Source organism: Ooceraea biroi, chromosome 1, assembly GCF_003672135.1.
Source record: "Ooceraea biroi isolate clonal line C1 chromosome 1, Obir_v5.4, whole genome shotgun sequence".
Classification (NCBI taxonomy): Eukaryota; Metazoa; Arthropoda; class Insecta; order Hymenoptera; family Formicidae; genus Ooceraea; species Ooceraea biroi.
This window is the reverse complement of record NC_039506.1, coordinates 12072077-12088886: the sequence shown is the minus strand read 5'-3', so window position 1 is coordinate 12088886 and position 16810 is coordinate 12072077. Positions and strand designations below refer to the sequence as shown.

The 16810-nt window shown below is 32.7% G+C and overlaps 2 protein-coding genes across 5 annotated transcripts; one reads left to right on the top strand and one right to left on the bottom strand.

Moving 5' to 3' along the window:
• Positions 1–8399: 8399 nt before the first annotated feature.
• LOC105281922 lies at positions 8400–11020 on the top strand. Of its 4 annotated transcripts, none has more exons than XM_026970454.1 (6): positions 8400–8716; positions 9185–9304; positions 9450–9620; positions 9852–10114; positions 10251–10359; positions 10860–11020. In XM_026970454.1, the coding sequence occupies exons 1-6, from the start codon at positions 8692–8694 to the stop codon at positions 10895–10897; spliced, it is 726 nt and encodes a 241-aa protein (XP_026826255.1). In that variant the 5' UTR covers positions 8400–8691; the 3' UTR covers positions 10898–11020. The 4 variants fall into 4 exon arrangements, with proteins under 4 accessions (XP_026826255.1, XP_026826254.1, XP_026826251.1 ...); XM_026970453.1 differs by lacking the exon at positions 10860–11020 and adding an exon at positions 10460–10841; XM_026970450.1 differs by lacking the exon at positions 10860–11020 and adding an exon at positions 10448–10841.
• A 229-nt stretch (positions 11021–11249) lies between these two features.
• LOC105279194 (protein ANTAGONIST OF LIKE HETEROCHROMATIN PROTEIN 1) lies at positions 11250–13308 on the bottom strand. The gene is given in 5 exon segments (XM_026970445.1): positions 11250–11686; positions 11689–11857; positions 11955–12222; positions 12784–12885; positions 12964–13308. Coding segments are annotated over 5 exon segments (1128 nt in total). The 5' UTR covers positions 13203–13308; the 3' UTR covers positions 11250–11336.
• Positions 13309–16810: the final 3502 nt, after the last annotated feature.

Below are 16810 nucleotides of genomic sequence, written 5' to 3'. Positions count from 1 at the left end.
GAAATCTTTGTACTAGGTACTGAACGAAACTTCCGTATAACACTGACACGAGATAAACGATGCTTATGTTCGCGAAGGCTGACAAATGAAAGAGCTGACTTCCTGAGTGGTCGTCGTCTTTTATATGATAGGAATAGTGTGGAAAAGGGGTATCTTTTCTGGGAACTACTTTTCGGGAACCGTTCGTTAATTAACTTCAGGTATCGACAGTCGGGTCTATGAGACGCTAAGACGTTCGCAGATGGTTCTCTTAAGCCTATAACTTTCTGACCGAAGTCTCGCACCGGTACACGTGTGTCCGGACTCGCGGCTCCTGTGAGGGTATTTATCCGGGGATGATCCGGCACAGCTGTATCATTTCTCTTCCCGGAAGAACGATATCCCAAACTGACACCGCGAGCCTACAGTCACGCGTGACCGCATTTGTTGCGATGCGGCTTATTGTCTTTTTAATTCAAAAATAATCATTAGAGATCAAGGGGTTTAATATCGAGATCTAATATCGCGCCTGCCCGGACACGTGTGTCAGAATCCGCGGCTCCTGTGAGGGTATTTTCCCGGAGATGATCCGACGCAGCTGTATCATTTGTTGTTTTTTCTAATCCCTCACTGGGGCCCTATCCTACTGACCACACGCAACCGGATCGACGCGTCGCGCCACATTGTCCGACAAGGAAAAAAGAGATATCGCTATGTTTCGTGGAAGCAAGGAACCGTACAGTCTCTGGACGTAACACCGGGATCTCGCTATTTATGTTACACGTACAAATGTGAGAAAAAAACTTTATTTCACAAAGAGGAAAAAATAATCCATCAAAATATTATGCTAGACATGTCTAGCATCGACATATAGAATGGACCGCTGATCATAATAAAAGATTGTTTGGAGAAGCAGACAATATGAGGACACGTTCCGTCTCTTTCTAATAAAGTCTGATTGGCTGCTGCAATTGCGGTACAGATCAGTAGTATACTACATACTTGCCAAAGTATGCCTCGATCCAAACGTAACAGAAAGCAATAAGCTTATGGTAATAACTAGTTTGTCGCTTGCGCTCTACATTACGTTGCCTGTGTCGCGTCCGGTTGATGATCCAACACAAAAATTATGACAATGGTAATATTAATGATAATATAATAATAATGTTGGGCGCAGCCAGAAACACTCGTTTGTGTACACAAACCAACTTTATTGAAGCCTTTATTGAAGTACAAAAATCGTGTGTTAGCAAACAGAATTGAGGTAAAAACACGGAGAGGCGCAAGCACGGGCGATAACCTTGAATTAATCAACTACTAAAGTTTAAATCGTTTAGAAGAAAAGAAAAAACGGCTTGGACCGCAACCATAGAGCTTATACTAATGGAGGGGTCTTGCCTATACGCTAAGCGTAGGCAAAAGCGTACCAGGAGGATCAACAGAGAGGTTATATTCTGTCTTAACTGTGGCCTCCCACTCCCTATTCTACTCTACTAGTTCTCACTCATTAAAACATTAAACAATTTAATTAAATTAAACTCTGTGTAATTCATTACTGTAAAAAATGGGATACTGATGATGGTATAGAAAGATTTAGATTTTAAAAGGTAAAGTGTATATTTAATGTATTAATTACAAGTACTAACGTGGACATAAACCAATTATAAAATCGAACGAACTTACCAAGTGAAGTTCGATTCCAATTATACTTGTTGTCAGCTGTTAAAATGAATGCAACGTGTATTGGCTGATTATGGACAGAGTTTCAATTTTTGCTGCCAATCTGCTCACATTGCCCGTCAGCAGACTCTGTTGCATTTCTAATTACAGTTTGATAACATCGTCTGAAAGAGCAATTTCTGTATGAAATCTGTTGCCTTTCTGATATCAAACAGTTACTGCAGACTCTATTCAGAATTTGTTCGCGCAGGTTTAGCTATCTGGGCAGCTAGGTACCAACCACGAAGAGAGAAGGAGTTCGAACTCCATAGCGCGTGAGTGGTAAAAGTCGTCCTGATTCTGTCCCCCTAATTGGGAGGGAGTTCGCTGAATGGAACAGTTTCTTATGGATGGACGCCGTTTGCGAAACAGTGTCGTGAGGTTAGTTGTACACATAGCGTCACTAGTCGCAGTACGTGTTTATTGTTCCGATTTGCAATTATAACGCCAAATAAACTGAGAAAGGATTAAAAAGAAGTTTCTTTGGTAAATATTCCGATGAGGGGAGGCAGCCCCGATGACCTTGACCTTGACATACACTGCCGGCCAAAAGTTTCCGGACACCATTAAGATTAATGATTTACTGTTTGTATGTAGTAAAATAAACAGCTAACTATGAAAAACATGAAACTATTGGGTTGTTCGGAAAGTTATTTCGTTTTTTCAAGGAAAAATGAAAGGCGGTTTTTTCATATTTAGAAAAAATTTTATTCAGTGATGTATTGGCCATTTTGTTCCACTACCTTTCGCCATCTTTCTGGCAACTTTAAGATTCCACGCTCATAGAAGTCCTTCTCCTTATTGACAAAAAATTGAACCAAGTGATTTTTGACGCCTTCATTTGAATCGAAGTTTATATTGTTCAAAGAATTTTGTAGAGACCAGAACAAATGGTAATCGGATGGTGCCAGATCAGGAGAGTATGGTGGGTGTGGTAGCACATCCCATCCAAGCTGTAAAAGCTTCTGGCGAGTGACCAAACTTGTGTGTGGTCTGGCATTGTCGTGATGAAATACGACACCTTTCCTATTCGCCAATTCTGGTCGCTTCTGCTTGATGACAGCATCCAATTCATCCAGTTGACGACAATACACTTTCGAATCAATCGTCTGGTTGCTTGGTAGTAGCTCGAAAAATACGATTCCCTTCCAATCCCACCATACAGAAAGCATGATCTTCTTTTGATGAATATCTGCCTTGGATGTCGATTGAGCGGGTTCATCTTGCCTGGACCATGATCGTTTTCGCTTAACATTGTTGTAAACAATCCATTTTTCATCTCCAGTTATGATTCGCTTCAAAAATGGTTCATTTTCTCCACGTTTCAACAATGAATCGCAGATGGTAATGCGTCGAATCAAGTCAATTTCCTTTAAATTGTGCGGAACCCAAATATCGAGCTTTGAAACGAATCCAAGGCGTTTCAAAGAATCGTAAACGGTCGAATTCGATAAATTTAACTTTTCAGCAATTTCGCGTGTTGTTATGCGACGGTTTGCATCCACCAGAGCCTTTATTTTCTCGTCATTAGCTTTAATTGGCCGACCTGAACGTGGTGCATCTTTCAAATCGAAATTTCCAGTGCGAAATTTCGAAAACCAATTCTGATACTGACGTTCACTCAATACATCTTCTCCATACACGGTACACAATTTTTTTCTCGCTTGCACTGCATTTTTACCCTTTCAGTAGTAAAAAAGCAAAATATTACGAAAATGCTCACTTTGATTTTCCATGTTTGATGTGATGCCAAAAAACAATTACTTGACAGATCGCAACACAATAAGATACTAAATGACGTCTGAAATGTCAGTTGTCAAAATATAAAACGAATTTGCCGCTTAGAGTAAGGTTAAGTATCGAGGAACGCGACTAACGACATCTCTTTGTGAAAAACGAAATTACTTTCCGAACAACCCAATAATTAAAACTTTAATATATTTTAAAGAAACTTAGTTACATAAGTACATTGTTTAAGCTGTCAAATTCAAATCTTCCTCTTGTCAAAAAAACCACCTTTTACCTGTAACACACGTTTCACCAAACGTGGCATTCTTTCGATAAGTTTTTCCAATTGTTCTTGAGGTAAATTTTTCCAAATCGTTTCTAACATCTCCCACAGTTGTATTTTTGATGTTGGCTGACGCTTTCGCACCTCGCGGTCAACTTCTTCCCATAATAATTCTATCGGGTTTAGGTCAGGAGATTGTGGTGGCCATTGCATAATTTTTAATTTTCTAGCTGCTTCTTTCTTCTGCAAATAATTTTGACACAGTTTTGAAGAATGCTTCGGATCATTATCTTGCTGGAAGACGAATTCTTTTCCCACCAGAGCGAGTCCAGCCGGTATAGCAATGCTACGAAGAATGTGATGAAACCATGTTGGTCGAGTGCCCCTTCGATTTTATGCAAGGGACCAACACCAGCAAAACTAAAACAACCCCATACCATAACTGACCCTCCTCCGTGTTTGACTGTGGGCATTAGACAGCATGGCAACATTTTTTCTGAGGTCTTGCGGCGAAGAAAAATACGCCTCTTGCTTCCAAAGATTTCAAATTTTGATTCGTCGGTCCAAAGTACTTTTTTAAAGTCATCTATTGTCCGATTCTTGTGTTCTTGAGCCCAACGTAATCTCTTCAATCTATTTCCAGGTCGTAAAAGAGGTTTTGAGACAGCTATTTTGCTAAAAAGGCCTGCATTTCTCAACCTTCTTTTTATAGTATTTAGAGACACGTTTTTATCATGACCGCGATTAAAATCAGTTTGAATTTCTACAGCTGTTTTTCATCTATCACGTTTGCTTATTAATGTAATTACTTTATCTTCACTAGCGGTTGTAATTCTTGGTCGTCCTGTTCTTTTGCGATCCTTGTTTGAAGCCGTCTCGTAAAAACGATTGATGGTATCTTGAACTGTCGATTTCGGGATTTTTATTTTACTCGCAATTTGGCGAACGGATAGTCCTTCCTTGTGAAAAGCATTAATAACAGCTCGTTTTTCGCGGTCCAAAGTTACTTTTCTTCTCATATCTTAGAAATAAATGGAAAAAGGTGTCAGATTATAAAGCATTTCTTTAAAGTTCAAAAATTCTTTGAAAACTAAACAATTGTAATTAGTACACTTACCTGTGAAAATGTACACTTGATTTTGGTCGGAAAACAGTTAAGAATTAATTAAACTGCTTCAACAGATCTAAGTACGTAGAGCTAAAACTTAACAATCGGCGTTTCCATAGTGACAATGAAACAATTGCACTACATTGTTCAGATATGGCGGGAAAATCAATAAAGGGTGTCAAAAATATATGAACAATAAGTTTATTGTGCATTTGTAAAAGTATAATAGATTTCAGTTCTTTGAAACACAATTAATATCGGAATATTTGAGTGTCCGGAAACTTTTGGCCGGCAGTGTATATTATAGAGGTCACCCTCCTGAGTGACCTTCAAGAGGTTTTAGCCGTCGCTCGTTGTTTGTTAAAAAGTTATTAACAAAAGAAGTTTAATGATTTTGCACGAATTCTCAGCTGTCTACGCGAACCAAGAACATAATATTGACATATATTACAAAGGTCACCTTCCCGAATAACCTGCAGTAGGTTTTAGTCGTCGATCGTTGTTTATGAAAAAGTTATTAACAAAAGAAATTTTGCAAATATAGTAGTTATTTTGAATATTGAAAGATATAAACAACGAATATGTATATGAACGAAGGAAGGAAAGTCATTTAAAGCAGTGAATCGTTAATATATAGAATAGTTTCTTTTAATATAAGTATTTGTACTTATATTAAAGTATTCTTCACTTTAACCAAAAGCATAAACAGTTAAATACAAAGTATTCTCTGCTTTAACCTAACCTAACTAAGGGCACCTCCTTGCCCTCAGTTGAGGTCGAAGGGACCTGATTAATGTTTCGCTCCGAATGTTGTTCAGTTTTATTAAGATTTTCCAAAAACCTTGCAAATTGTTCTCGGCGTAATCTTTGGAGGTATTCAATTCTTTCCCTTTTTCGGCGTCCAGCCCTATGGCGCCTTTTCTTTACCATCTACATAAAACCAAAATTTCTAATGTACTTAGAGCACTATTTGCTCCTTAAAGCGAGTAAACGCTTAAGTACCTACCCTTATTCCAAAATTGTCTTCCATAACCACGATAAGTTTTCTAGATATTTTCCCTCTTTGATTCTAAATATAATAGCAAAAGGATTACAAATAAATACTGTCAATAACTGGTTCAGAAGTTATTAATAGCGTATATTTTAATATGTTCCTTGAATATTAATAATAATAATAATCTAAGGTTATTAATCAAGAGTAGTAATATAAAAAAAAATAATCCTGGAACAATCTGTAGCTCGGAAATGGATTAATGAAATGGATTACAGCGAATATTGCTGTGATTGGTTCGGTGAAAACAAAATATAGGTAGTATAAGTATATAGGCGTACTAAAATATTTATTTCACACCTCAAAATTCCAAATTTGGAACCTTATATTCTTCATTGTTGGATTAACGGTAAAATAAGTGGTATAAACTAATAAAATCGTATCGTAGACGGACAACTTCAAGTAGTGTAAGTAAGTTAATAAAAAGTTGTAATGCAAGCGGATTAAACGCCCAACAATATAATGGTAAGTAGTACAAGTAAATAAGTAGTATGAATTAAATTAAAGTCATGCTACAAGCGAATTAAACGCTTGATATAATAACTTATAAGTAAAATAATAGTGATATGAATCAATGACAAAGGTATATCACAGGCGGATAAACGCCGATTAGTATAGGTAGTAAAAAGAATGAATAAGTGGTACAACTCACTGAAAGATTTATATCATAAGCGAAGTAAACGCTTAGTAGTATAATTATAGGTAATACTAATATTCTAAGGATAATTAAAAATTGTATCAAAAGCGGAATGGACGCTTAATACTATAACTAAAGGTGTATAGCCAATCGTATAGCTATAAGTAGTATAAGTATTAAAGGGTTGTATCATAAGCGAAATGGACGCTTAATAATATAACTGTAAGTAGTAATGGATCAACAAATAAAATAATAAGGAGTGAAATAATAAGGAATTATGCTGATAATACGAGCAAATTGATGCTAGTAGTATAGTCATAAATGGTATCGCCTAGTGGTAATATAGCTGGAAATAGTATAAATAAAATGAAACTAAAAGAAGTCGGACAATCAGCGGATAAACGCCAAGTAAAATAAGGAAAGGTAGTATAAATCTTTTAAAGAATATTTTAAGGATCATATAAATGAATAATTAATTAAGGTAAAGAGGGTACAAAAGTTACAAAATAATAAATCAAAATGATGAATTAATAAGTAAACTGTCACTGAATGTAGATATAATATAATTGTGTTACAGAGAGATTGAATACAAATGTCGTATGAATATAAAATAAAGTCGTATGAGTTGGCAAACAACAATTAAGAATAGTGGGTATACAATAAGAATTCAAACTTGGTACAAATCTACTCACAAGTGTTCGCAGGAATCTGGACCCTCAGGCCAGGAAGCACTTAACAAGCAGCAGCGAGAAATAATTGTTAAACAAACTCCACTGATTCTAAATTAGGTTAATGCCTTAGTAGCGACTCAACGCTATAATGCAAATCAAGTAATAGCAAATTATAAATGACTGACAAGTAACTGAGTTAGGTTGACGCTTTATATGCGACGTAACGCTATAAAGCGAAGTGACTTCAAGAAGCAAATAATAAGTGACTGACAAGTACTGAGTTAGGTAGACGCTTTATTAGCGACGTATTGCTATAAAGCGAAGTGACGAAAGTAATGATCAAATAATAAGTCAAGAGTCTTCCAAAAAGGTAGTGATGCTCTCTTGCTGCTGCACCAAGTCTTATACTAAAATTTTAGGGCTGAGTCCCTGTCGCTCGAGAAGGGGTTACAAAAAGTGGGGACCTTATAATTAAATGCAAAGTTACAATAGTAGGGAGGCTACGCCTTGATCGCTGATTGGTTCCCCGCTCTTAAAATTATTAATGGTGGGATCGAGACCTTGAAAAGTCTGGTGGGGACGATGAGCTCAATGCTTTGGTTAGATAAAATTATTTTTCTCCCAATGTTCAACATAAAATTCTCAGTACGAATTTATCGCATGAGCTGTTGGGACTTATGGTCAACAGAAATTTCTCCGTACTAAATAATCGGAACATCCGGTATGACTTTCAGTCAACTAAAATTTAACGATTAAATTTATCGAAGAGACTGTTATGTCTTTTGATTAAGACAGTGGACACCGATTATTACTTTAATCTGGCGTCAGTAAATCGCCGCCTTAAGAATTAATATTTCATGGTTCACGTCCCGTTAATTATTTTTTTTTACTTTTTTTCTTTTATTTTAATATTAAGTCTTTAATAAACCAATAAAAACAATATCTCTAGTTTAAAACATGAATATTGCATAATTACTATTAAAAATATGAAGAAATATAATGGTAACCTTACATGGTAGTAGTACGAATCAACCAATAATGATACTAAATTATAAGTGATATTTTCTGTTAATGAAATAATCTTCAATTAACACCTTGTCCACTGTATTATTCAATCCCAACAAATGAAATATTAAAATTATTAAGTTTAACCTAAATTTCTACAACCTTATGCATTAATTATTTATAAGGTCCCTTGTACCTCTGGATAATAATTTAATGCATTCAGTTAATTAATATTAGAGTAACCTTGTGTATTATACTTTAACGCACTACTGTAACGTTTCTTATTAATAATAATTATTCATATACTTTAACCTATTGATTAGTTGTTATATTAATGCTAGGCTGCGTTCCGAAATCGGTTTCGGAAACTTTGATTTAGTTATAACTTATAAGGTTGGTAGGCCTTAAACTAACTGAACTGCGTTCCGTAATCAACCAGACGATTCATACAGGAGATTCAGGAAGAAAACTATCGAAATAATAAAAACTACTTTGTACACATTTTGTAAAATGGATCTCAAGAAGAATATACATTGTAAGTAATAAATATGTACAAGAAGAAATAAAATATATATTTTTCTATACTTTCTGAAGACAATTAAAGCTAAAAGCTATCTTAAAGCTAAAAATACTAACTTTTCATTATTCTTAACAATACTGTAGAATAAAAATATATTTTAATATTTCTATATTAGAATAAATACATTAGAATAAATAATAATGTATATAATATAAATATATTTATTAGAATAAATAAATTTAGTTTCATGAATGCTACTATTTCTGGGATTTAGGTTAATTTTCACTTTAGCACATTGTTGTATTTTAGCACACGTCTGTTAACATTTTTATTGATTATGTTTCCAACAATAAATCAAGCATGAATGTGGGAATAATACTTGCCCAGAAATTAATACTTAGAAATTCAATAGTATTAAGGCATTGCTAATACTATATTTCATTACTATGTATATATTTTATATATAATTTAACTTAATTCCAGATAAAGAGTCTACAAAACGACAGGAAAACAATAATGAAGTAGTCCAATTATTATTATGTGATGGCGAAGTCACTTATACATTATATGTATTACCACAAATACATGCACGTGCCCTTCAAGGTAAATGAAATGTGTATAGTAATTCCGCAAGCATAAAATATATAAATATATTGAGCAATTATTAATAGAACAGGCCAATAAGAACTACACTACCAGATTGAACAGAATAAATGTATCTATCTTATCTTATTTCTTTATGTGATAGATATAAAGTTTGCATCAACTCTTCTGGAACAGCACAAAGCTGCATTACGAATACAAGAAACAAATGCTTTAGATACAAATGAAGAATGCATACAGAATGATAGTGAACAGGACAGCAGTGATTTTGATAAAGAAAATTATGGTGCCTCTGACTATTCAAGTGAGAATTCAGGTGAGTAAACCATCCCTCTTTTTCTCTCCTTCTCTTTGTCTCTTCTTTCTCAGTTTCGCTCCCTCTCTTTCTATACCATATTTATTTATAGGCTAATTATACGTTATAATATTCAATGTTAGCACTGAAAATTTTTAATATAACACTTGTATTATAGATTTACAATAAACATTAGAACGCAGCCATAATTATTATTTTATATATACCTCACGAGATAAATCAATATTGTAGGTAATTTACGTATTTACTGGACAAATGAAGAAACTCTGTTACTATTAAATTTATATGAAAAGTACAGCGCATTACTAGATAATGAAGAGATGAACAATAGAGCGTTTTGGAAACATGTGCTTCATGGCATGGAAAAAGAGGGATACAAATTTTCTCTTCAACAATGTAAAAATAAAATGAACAACATGAAAAAGATGTATAAAGATGTAAAAGACCACAATGCTAGAAGTGGCAATGACAGAAAAACTTGCGACCATTATGATGTAAGTATTTAATATAATAACAAAATTTGAAATGCCTGACGTACTCTTTGTTTCATATTATTACAATATAACTGTAAAATGATTAATACACATACATACTAATTAGATTTTCAAATAATCCTCTATATGTCTATAGATTTTGAAAAATTTATTTTCAAAAAAAGCTTGGATAAAGCCGGTTTCTACAGCAGGTTCAGATATTCCTCTAAAGAAAGCAGTATTAGAAGAAAAACCATCAAGTTCAAGTAAGTAATTTAAATTAGACTATTATTAATATATCTTCCTTTTAAATATATATCTTATTTATTTGTTTTATTTTGTTTATTGATTTAGTTCATTTTTTAGAACAGCAGAAAAAGCAATGTGATGTGAAATTAAATTTTTTAGAAGAATATAAAAGACATAAACAGTTGCAAAGAGACGCAACTTATGATTATAGAAACCAAAAATTACAGCTGTTAAAAGAAATTGCGGAAAAAATGACAAAATGAAAAGAGAATAATTTGCGTTTTTTCTTTTTAGTTTCGTTCTTTTATTGATTTTTGTATTGTTTAATTTTACAACTTTAAAGACTGATATTGTATTGTTTTCTTTTACAACTTTAAAGACTGTTTACTTAGTTACTCTCATATTGAAAATGTTTATTTATTTTATAGTTTAATGGCAACTATTATATAATTTGTTCACAGTACATTTGAAGAGTTTAAAAAGTTATTAAACAAGAATATATTTATGTTTATTATAGTTAAAGAAGAATGTATTTATTTACAATATGTTAAATAATAGTGTGATTTATTATACTTTAAGTAAATAAGTACAATAAATAGTTTATTTAACTATATAAATAAGAAATGCTTATAATTAGTTCTAAGTATGTGGAAAATAAAGTATTTGTCATATAAATAACAAAAGCGTTATTTTTTATTATTTACAAAACTTTTATTTTATGTAATTAAGATTATACTATAATAATAAATATGTACTAAATAAAAATATAAAAATTATTCATTATATATATTTAAAATGTGTAATGTATTTTAAACACATTTCAATAGACGTTTTCATTATTTTTGCAAAATCTTCAAAACGAAATGATACATTTTTGTTATACATGAGCAGTTACTCAATATATTATATAATATATGTATATTCGATATTACAGTATTTTAAACAAAAACAAGTTATTGCTATATTATCATTACATTTTTATCGTTAATACAAACTAAGTGTTAAACCTATTCTTTATGTTCTCTCTTTTACGTGATCCTTCGTTCAATAACAATTGATTTATTATTATTGGGTCTGGATCTGCGTTAATATCATCATCGATGATTATTGGATATTCAAAATCATCATCTTGCAGCAAACATATGTTGTGCAAAATGCAACAGCTAATTATATATAATGGAATCTGATCCGTCCTCCGCATAGGTAACTTGTCTAAAAGACATCTCCATCGTCCTTTTAATAGACCGATTGCTCTTTCTATTATCATTCTAGTACTAGATAATATATGATTATAACGCTTCTGTTCATTAGTTAGATGGCCGTTATCCCTATATGGCACCATACATGCTTTTACAATGTATAAGCCGAATCTGCAATGATATGAGTATTGTTTTGAAAGTAGTTGTCATTGCATCTTTGTTGTAATCCTGAATATTTGAACACCCTCATATCATGCACAGATCCAGGAAGACCAGTATAACAGTGCACAAATTGCAGTTTATGATTGCATACCACCTATTAATGCAATGATAGTATAAATAAAAAATCAAAAATCATTTTAAATTAATATATGTACCTGCAATTAATATTGTTTTTAAAGTAATATATGTACCTGCAATTGTATAGAGTGCTTTCCCTTCCAATTTATATAAGATTGAGAATCTTGGGCTGGAGTTGATATATTAATGTGTGTTCCATCTAAAGCTCCAATAACTCCAGGAAAACCATATTGCATTTGTAAAACTCGACTGCATTCATTTGCTTCTCTTTCATTTGGCCATCTAATAAAATGATTTCTATAGTTGCAAAGAACGTGCACAACTCTTTGCACTGCTCGCCAAGCCGTTGCTTTGCCTACGTCGAATTTTGTGACTATAGACCTGTAAGTAAACGTAAATTTAAAAAAGTTCTTAAACAAGCTTTTCATAAAAATATTACATGTAAGCGCTAATTATACATATATACACATACATACATACATACATACATACATACATATTCATATATATTAAATCTACAAATAAATTAATATGTAAATGTTTTAATCTCTATTTGAACAAATGATCAATGAAAAGTAAAATGGTAACAACACTTCATAAATAAATGGATAAACAGTAGAAAATATTAAATTGAATCACACTAAGATGTATCACAATCTTCCTGAACAAATGGAGATAAAAACACATATGCCTTGTAATAATTCTTTTTCAAGCTCATATTTGTGTCAGCAGTAATTGCATTACAGGTTTGGGAATATATTATTACAACACCGCAAATGCATTTTGATCTCCAAATAAAAGCTTAAAAACCTGCAATACATTGCATCTTTAAATTCAATTTAATATTTTGTGTTGCATAAAATAATGTTCATTTTTACAGACTTCTGAATTATTTTGTATACAGATGCTAATATTAAAAACAATATTAGTTGAACAACTTACCTATAAGAATCTGGTATTCCTAACACATATAAAGCTATATATAATTGCTTTTCTGCTGGAATGGTCACGTTTCCCAAATTGCTCTCTCCTTCTAACTCTTCTCTTAATATATATAAAAGATAATTAAAAGTTGTTCGTGTCAAGCTAAAATTAGTATTCTTAATATAGTTGTCTACTTACTTTGTTGTACTTATTATGTTATACAAAGTAGTTCTATTTACATACCGGAAATTTTCACGAAATTCTGTATCATTGTACTCATAAATAACATTTTCTATAAAATTTTGCACTCTTGGATTTTTCCTTCTGGGACAATTTTCATTTTCATCAATAATATTAATTACATCTATTAAATCCTCATCACTTTCCGAACTAGTAGAACTTAAAAGTATTTCATTGTATTCTAATAAACATCTCATGTCTCTTATATTTCTAATTTAGTGGTAAACAGAAATAAACAGAAATAACCGTGCAACTAATCGCGTATAGCACAGATGATCAATTACGGAACGCATCTAAGTTAGTTTAAGGCCTACCAACCTTACAACTAAAATCAAAGTTTCCGAAAGCGATTTCGGAACATAGCCCTAGTCATTATAATATCTTCCATTAAATAAAATAATGAATTAATAATTCTATACAAGTAATATTAAAATAATTAATAGCATTGCAATTTAATGCATTATAATTGTTTCTTACTTCACAAATTAGCAACTTAATGTTACAAAGCGTATGAAGTCCCTTAACCGCTTTAAAGTGTTTGAAACATTACAAAGCGTACGAAATGTTGTAAACGCTATGTAGTCCATACAAAATAACTAAATGCCTAAGTTTACAATTTAACCCATTATTATAATGTTCTTTATTCTACGATTAATAATCATTCATATATTTTAACTGATTAACTAAATGTTATATGAATATTAATGATGGTATATTTAAATAATTACTCTTACTAAATGAATAATGAACCATAATGCCACAGCGAGCTAATAACTAATAATGTAATAATCAAATGCTTATATTAAATGATCTATATGTTTTTCGCAATTGGTTTTTCGTTATTCATAGTTAATTATTAATTAATTAATTGATTTTAACTTAATTTGTTTAAATCCATATAACTTCTAAACTACTGATAATTTATTAAAATCTTCTACACCAAACGTATTAAAACATAATGTATATTTGTTTAACGAATAGTGACTTTTCAATTTTTACAATATCTCGTAAAGTAATACTGTTAAAACGACAATTTTTCCACAGGTACCATCAGACTGGCGAAAAATGGTGCTCAACGAGAGTTGTTGGTCATTTCTAAATTAATGAGTTTTTCATAAATTTGATGGTACCGTTGAGTTCCTCTTATTACCCACAATAACGCTATATAATTATAAAAAATTAATTCCCAACGGTTAAGATTTTCTTCGCTTAGTTAACAAATAAAAATGTTGACTATTTTAAAATTCCAAATTCCTACGGTCCTTCGATATGGTCCATGGACCATTATTATATACTTTTCATTCACCTAACCTTATTCCTTCAATTATTATAAACAATAACCTATGGTTTTTTCATAACAAATGCACTCAGATGTTCTATTCATTTTTGTTATACTCGCAGATGACTATATAATCGTATAATTAAATATATCATGAATGTGATTGTTATTATAAAATTTGTTTGTTTATAACAAAATTTTATTATATTCAAAAAATGTAATTTGCTCCTATATTTAATTGATCTCCTTAATGTAACAGTGTACATAAAATATATTGTTATAAGGACGCCCTAAATTATTTATATGTATATAGTATGTCTAACAGCTAACGTTATGAAATATCCAAAAATTACTACAATTACAGTATTAAAACGTATTATAATGGCTTTTTAGTGGATTTTCATTTTTATGCATGTTTTTATGGTTTTTTCATTATTTTATATATATATATAACGGGAATAGATACACACACACACATATATATATATATATATATATATATATATATGTATCTATTCCCGTTCATAAAAGGCTAATGGTACTACGTAACTTAGGTAATCGCTAGAATTACGGTATAAACTACCAACTTTTTGGATTTTTCCTTTTTCCTTCTTAACTATTGATTAACAACATTAATAATGATTAATAAAATAAAATAGTAATATGTTCAATACAATAGTTGGTACCTATCGAAGGTCGGTAATTGGTTAAGTAGTGAATATGCGTTTGCCGGTAACCTGTCTTATATGGTTATACATTGTCGGTAACAACTTATGATGTACCTTGGTTGACGATAAGTGTCAATGGTAAGTTATAATATTAACAATATGTTGGTAGTTTATACCGTAATTCTAGCGATTCATTCATAAATGTGTTGAATAAGCAAAAATAAAATTTTTAAGGTTATTGGACATCGCAGGATGTCACACTTATCCTAAAAAATCGGTATATGGATAACAATTAAAAAATGAAAAAAATGAATATGTGTGGATGTCGTGAAACTTCACACGCGTGATGACAATCGATCCGCCGCGATATCGACACGGAAAGTAAACAATCTTTGCACGGCATTATAGTAGAAGCAAAATCCTTTTTGATCGAATGATATCTCGCTTCGTTTCCGAAATATCAGCTTTAAAAGATACTCTTTATTTCCCCGCAAGAGAAAGAGAAGGATGGCAAACGTCGTCGCGTGATGAAAATTGATCCGCCGCGATATCATAGGTGAAAGTCGTTAATGCACGCAGAGAATATTTTCAGAAACTATGTCCTCTTTGAACGGGGGCGATATCTATTTCCGTTTCCGAGATATCAACTTAAAGTGCGATGTATCTTTTCGTGCGAGAGGGAGAAGGACAATAAACGCTGTCGCGTGTTGAAATTCGATCGGCCTTGACATCATAAGCGGAAGTTGTTAATCTACGCAGAGAATATTTTCAGAAACTATGTCCTCTTTGAACGGGGGCGATATCTATTTCCGTTTCCGAGATATCAGCTTTAAAATATTCTGCTTATTTCCGCGCGTGAGAGCGAACGACGGAAAGAGCCGTCGCGTGTCGAAACACGATCCGCCGCAATATCGACAATGAAAATAAACAATTATTACAATACAAAAAATATCATTTTTGATCGGACGTGATATCTCGTTTCGTTTACGAGATATCAGCTTTAAAATATTCCGCTTATTTCCGCGCGTGAGAGCGAACGACGGGAAGAGCCGTCGCGTGTCGAAACACGATCCGCCGCAATATCAACATCGAAAATAGACAATCTTTGCAGGGCAGTATAAGACAAAGGAACGTGCGAGAGGGAGGACAATAAACGCTGTCGCGTATTGAAATTTGATGCGCCGCGACATCATAAGCGGAAGTCGTTAATCCACGCAAAGAATAGTTTCAGAAACAATGTCCTTTTTGAACGGGGGCGATATCTATTTCCGTTTCCGAGATTTCAAACTTAAAGTGCGATGTACAATAAACGCTGTCGCGTATTGAAATTCGATCCGCCGCGACATCATAAGCGGAATATTCTGCACACTCTGTGCTACTATGATAACCGCTTTAGAATTATACAATTACTGTATGTTTATTTATTAAAGCGAGAGAGAGCGTCGGAGTCGTGACGTTATCGCTTTCCTTTTTAAACCTCGAAGGCATTTTGTGCTTTAATCTCGGCAACCAGGAGAGGTATCGAGTTCAATCAAAAAGCAAAATATTCTGTATACTCTGAGTAAGACTTCCGAATAGCCCCTCCCTCCGATTTTCATAAAAGTTTTAGGATATATAGAGGTAGAGGTGAGGAAGGTGTGGGTGGAAGGATTTTGTGCGGAAACGCCACCTAGCGAAGAAATTAATAAAAAAAGGTTTAATGATTTTGCACGAATTTCCAGCTGTCTACGCAAATCAAGTTCTTGATCCTGACATATGTTGTCAAAATCAATGTCCTGAGTGACCTTCAGAAGGTTTTAGCCGTCGGTCGTTGTTTATTAAAAAGTTAATAACAAAAGAAGTTTGATGATTTCGCACG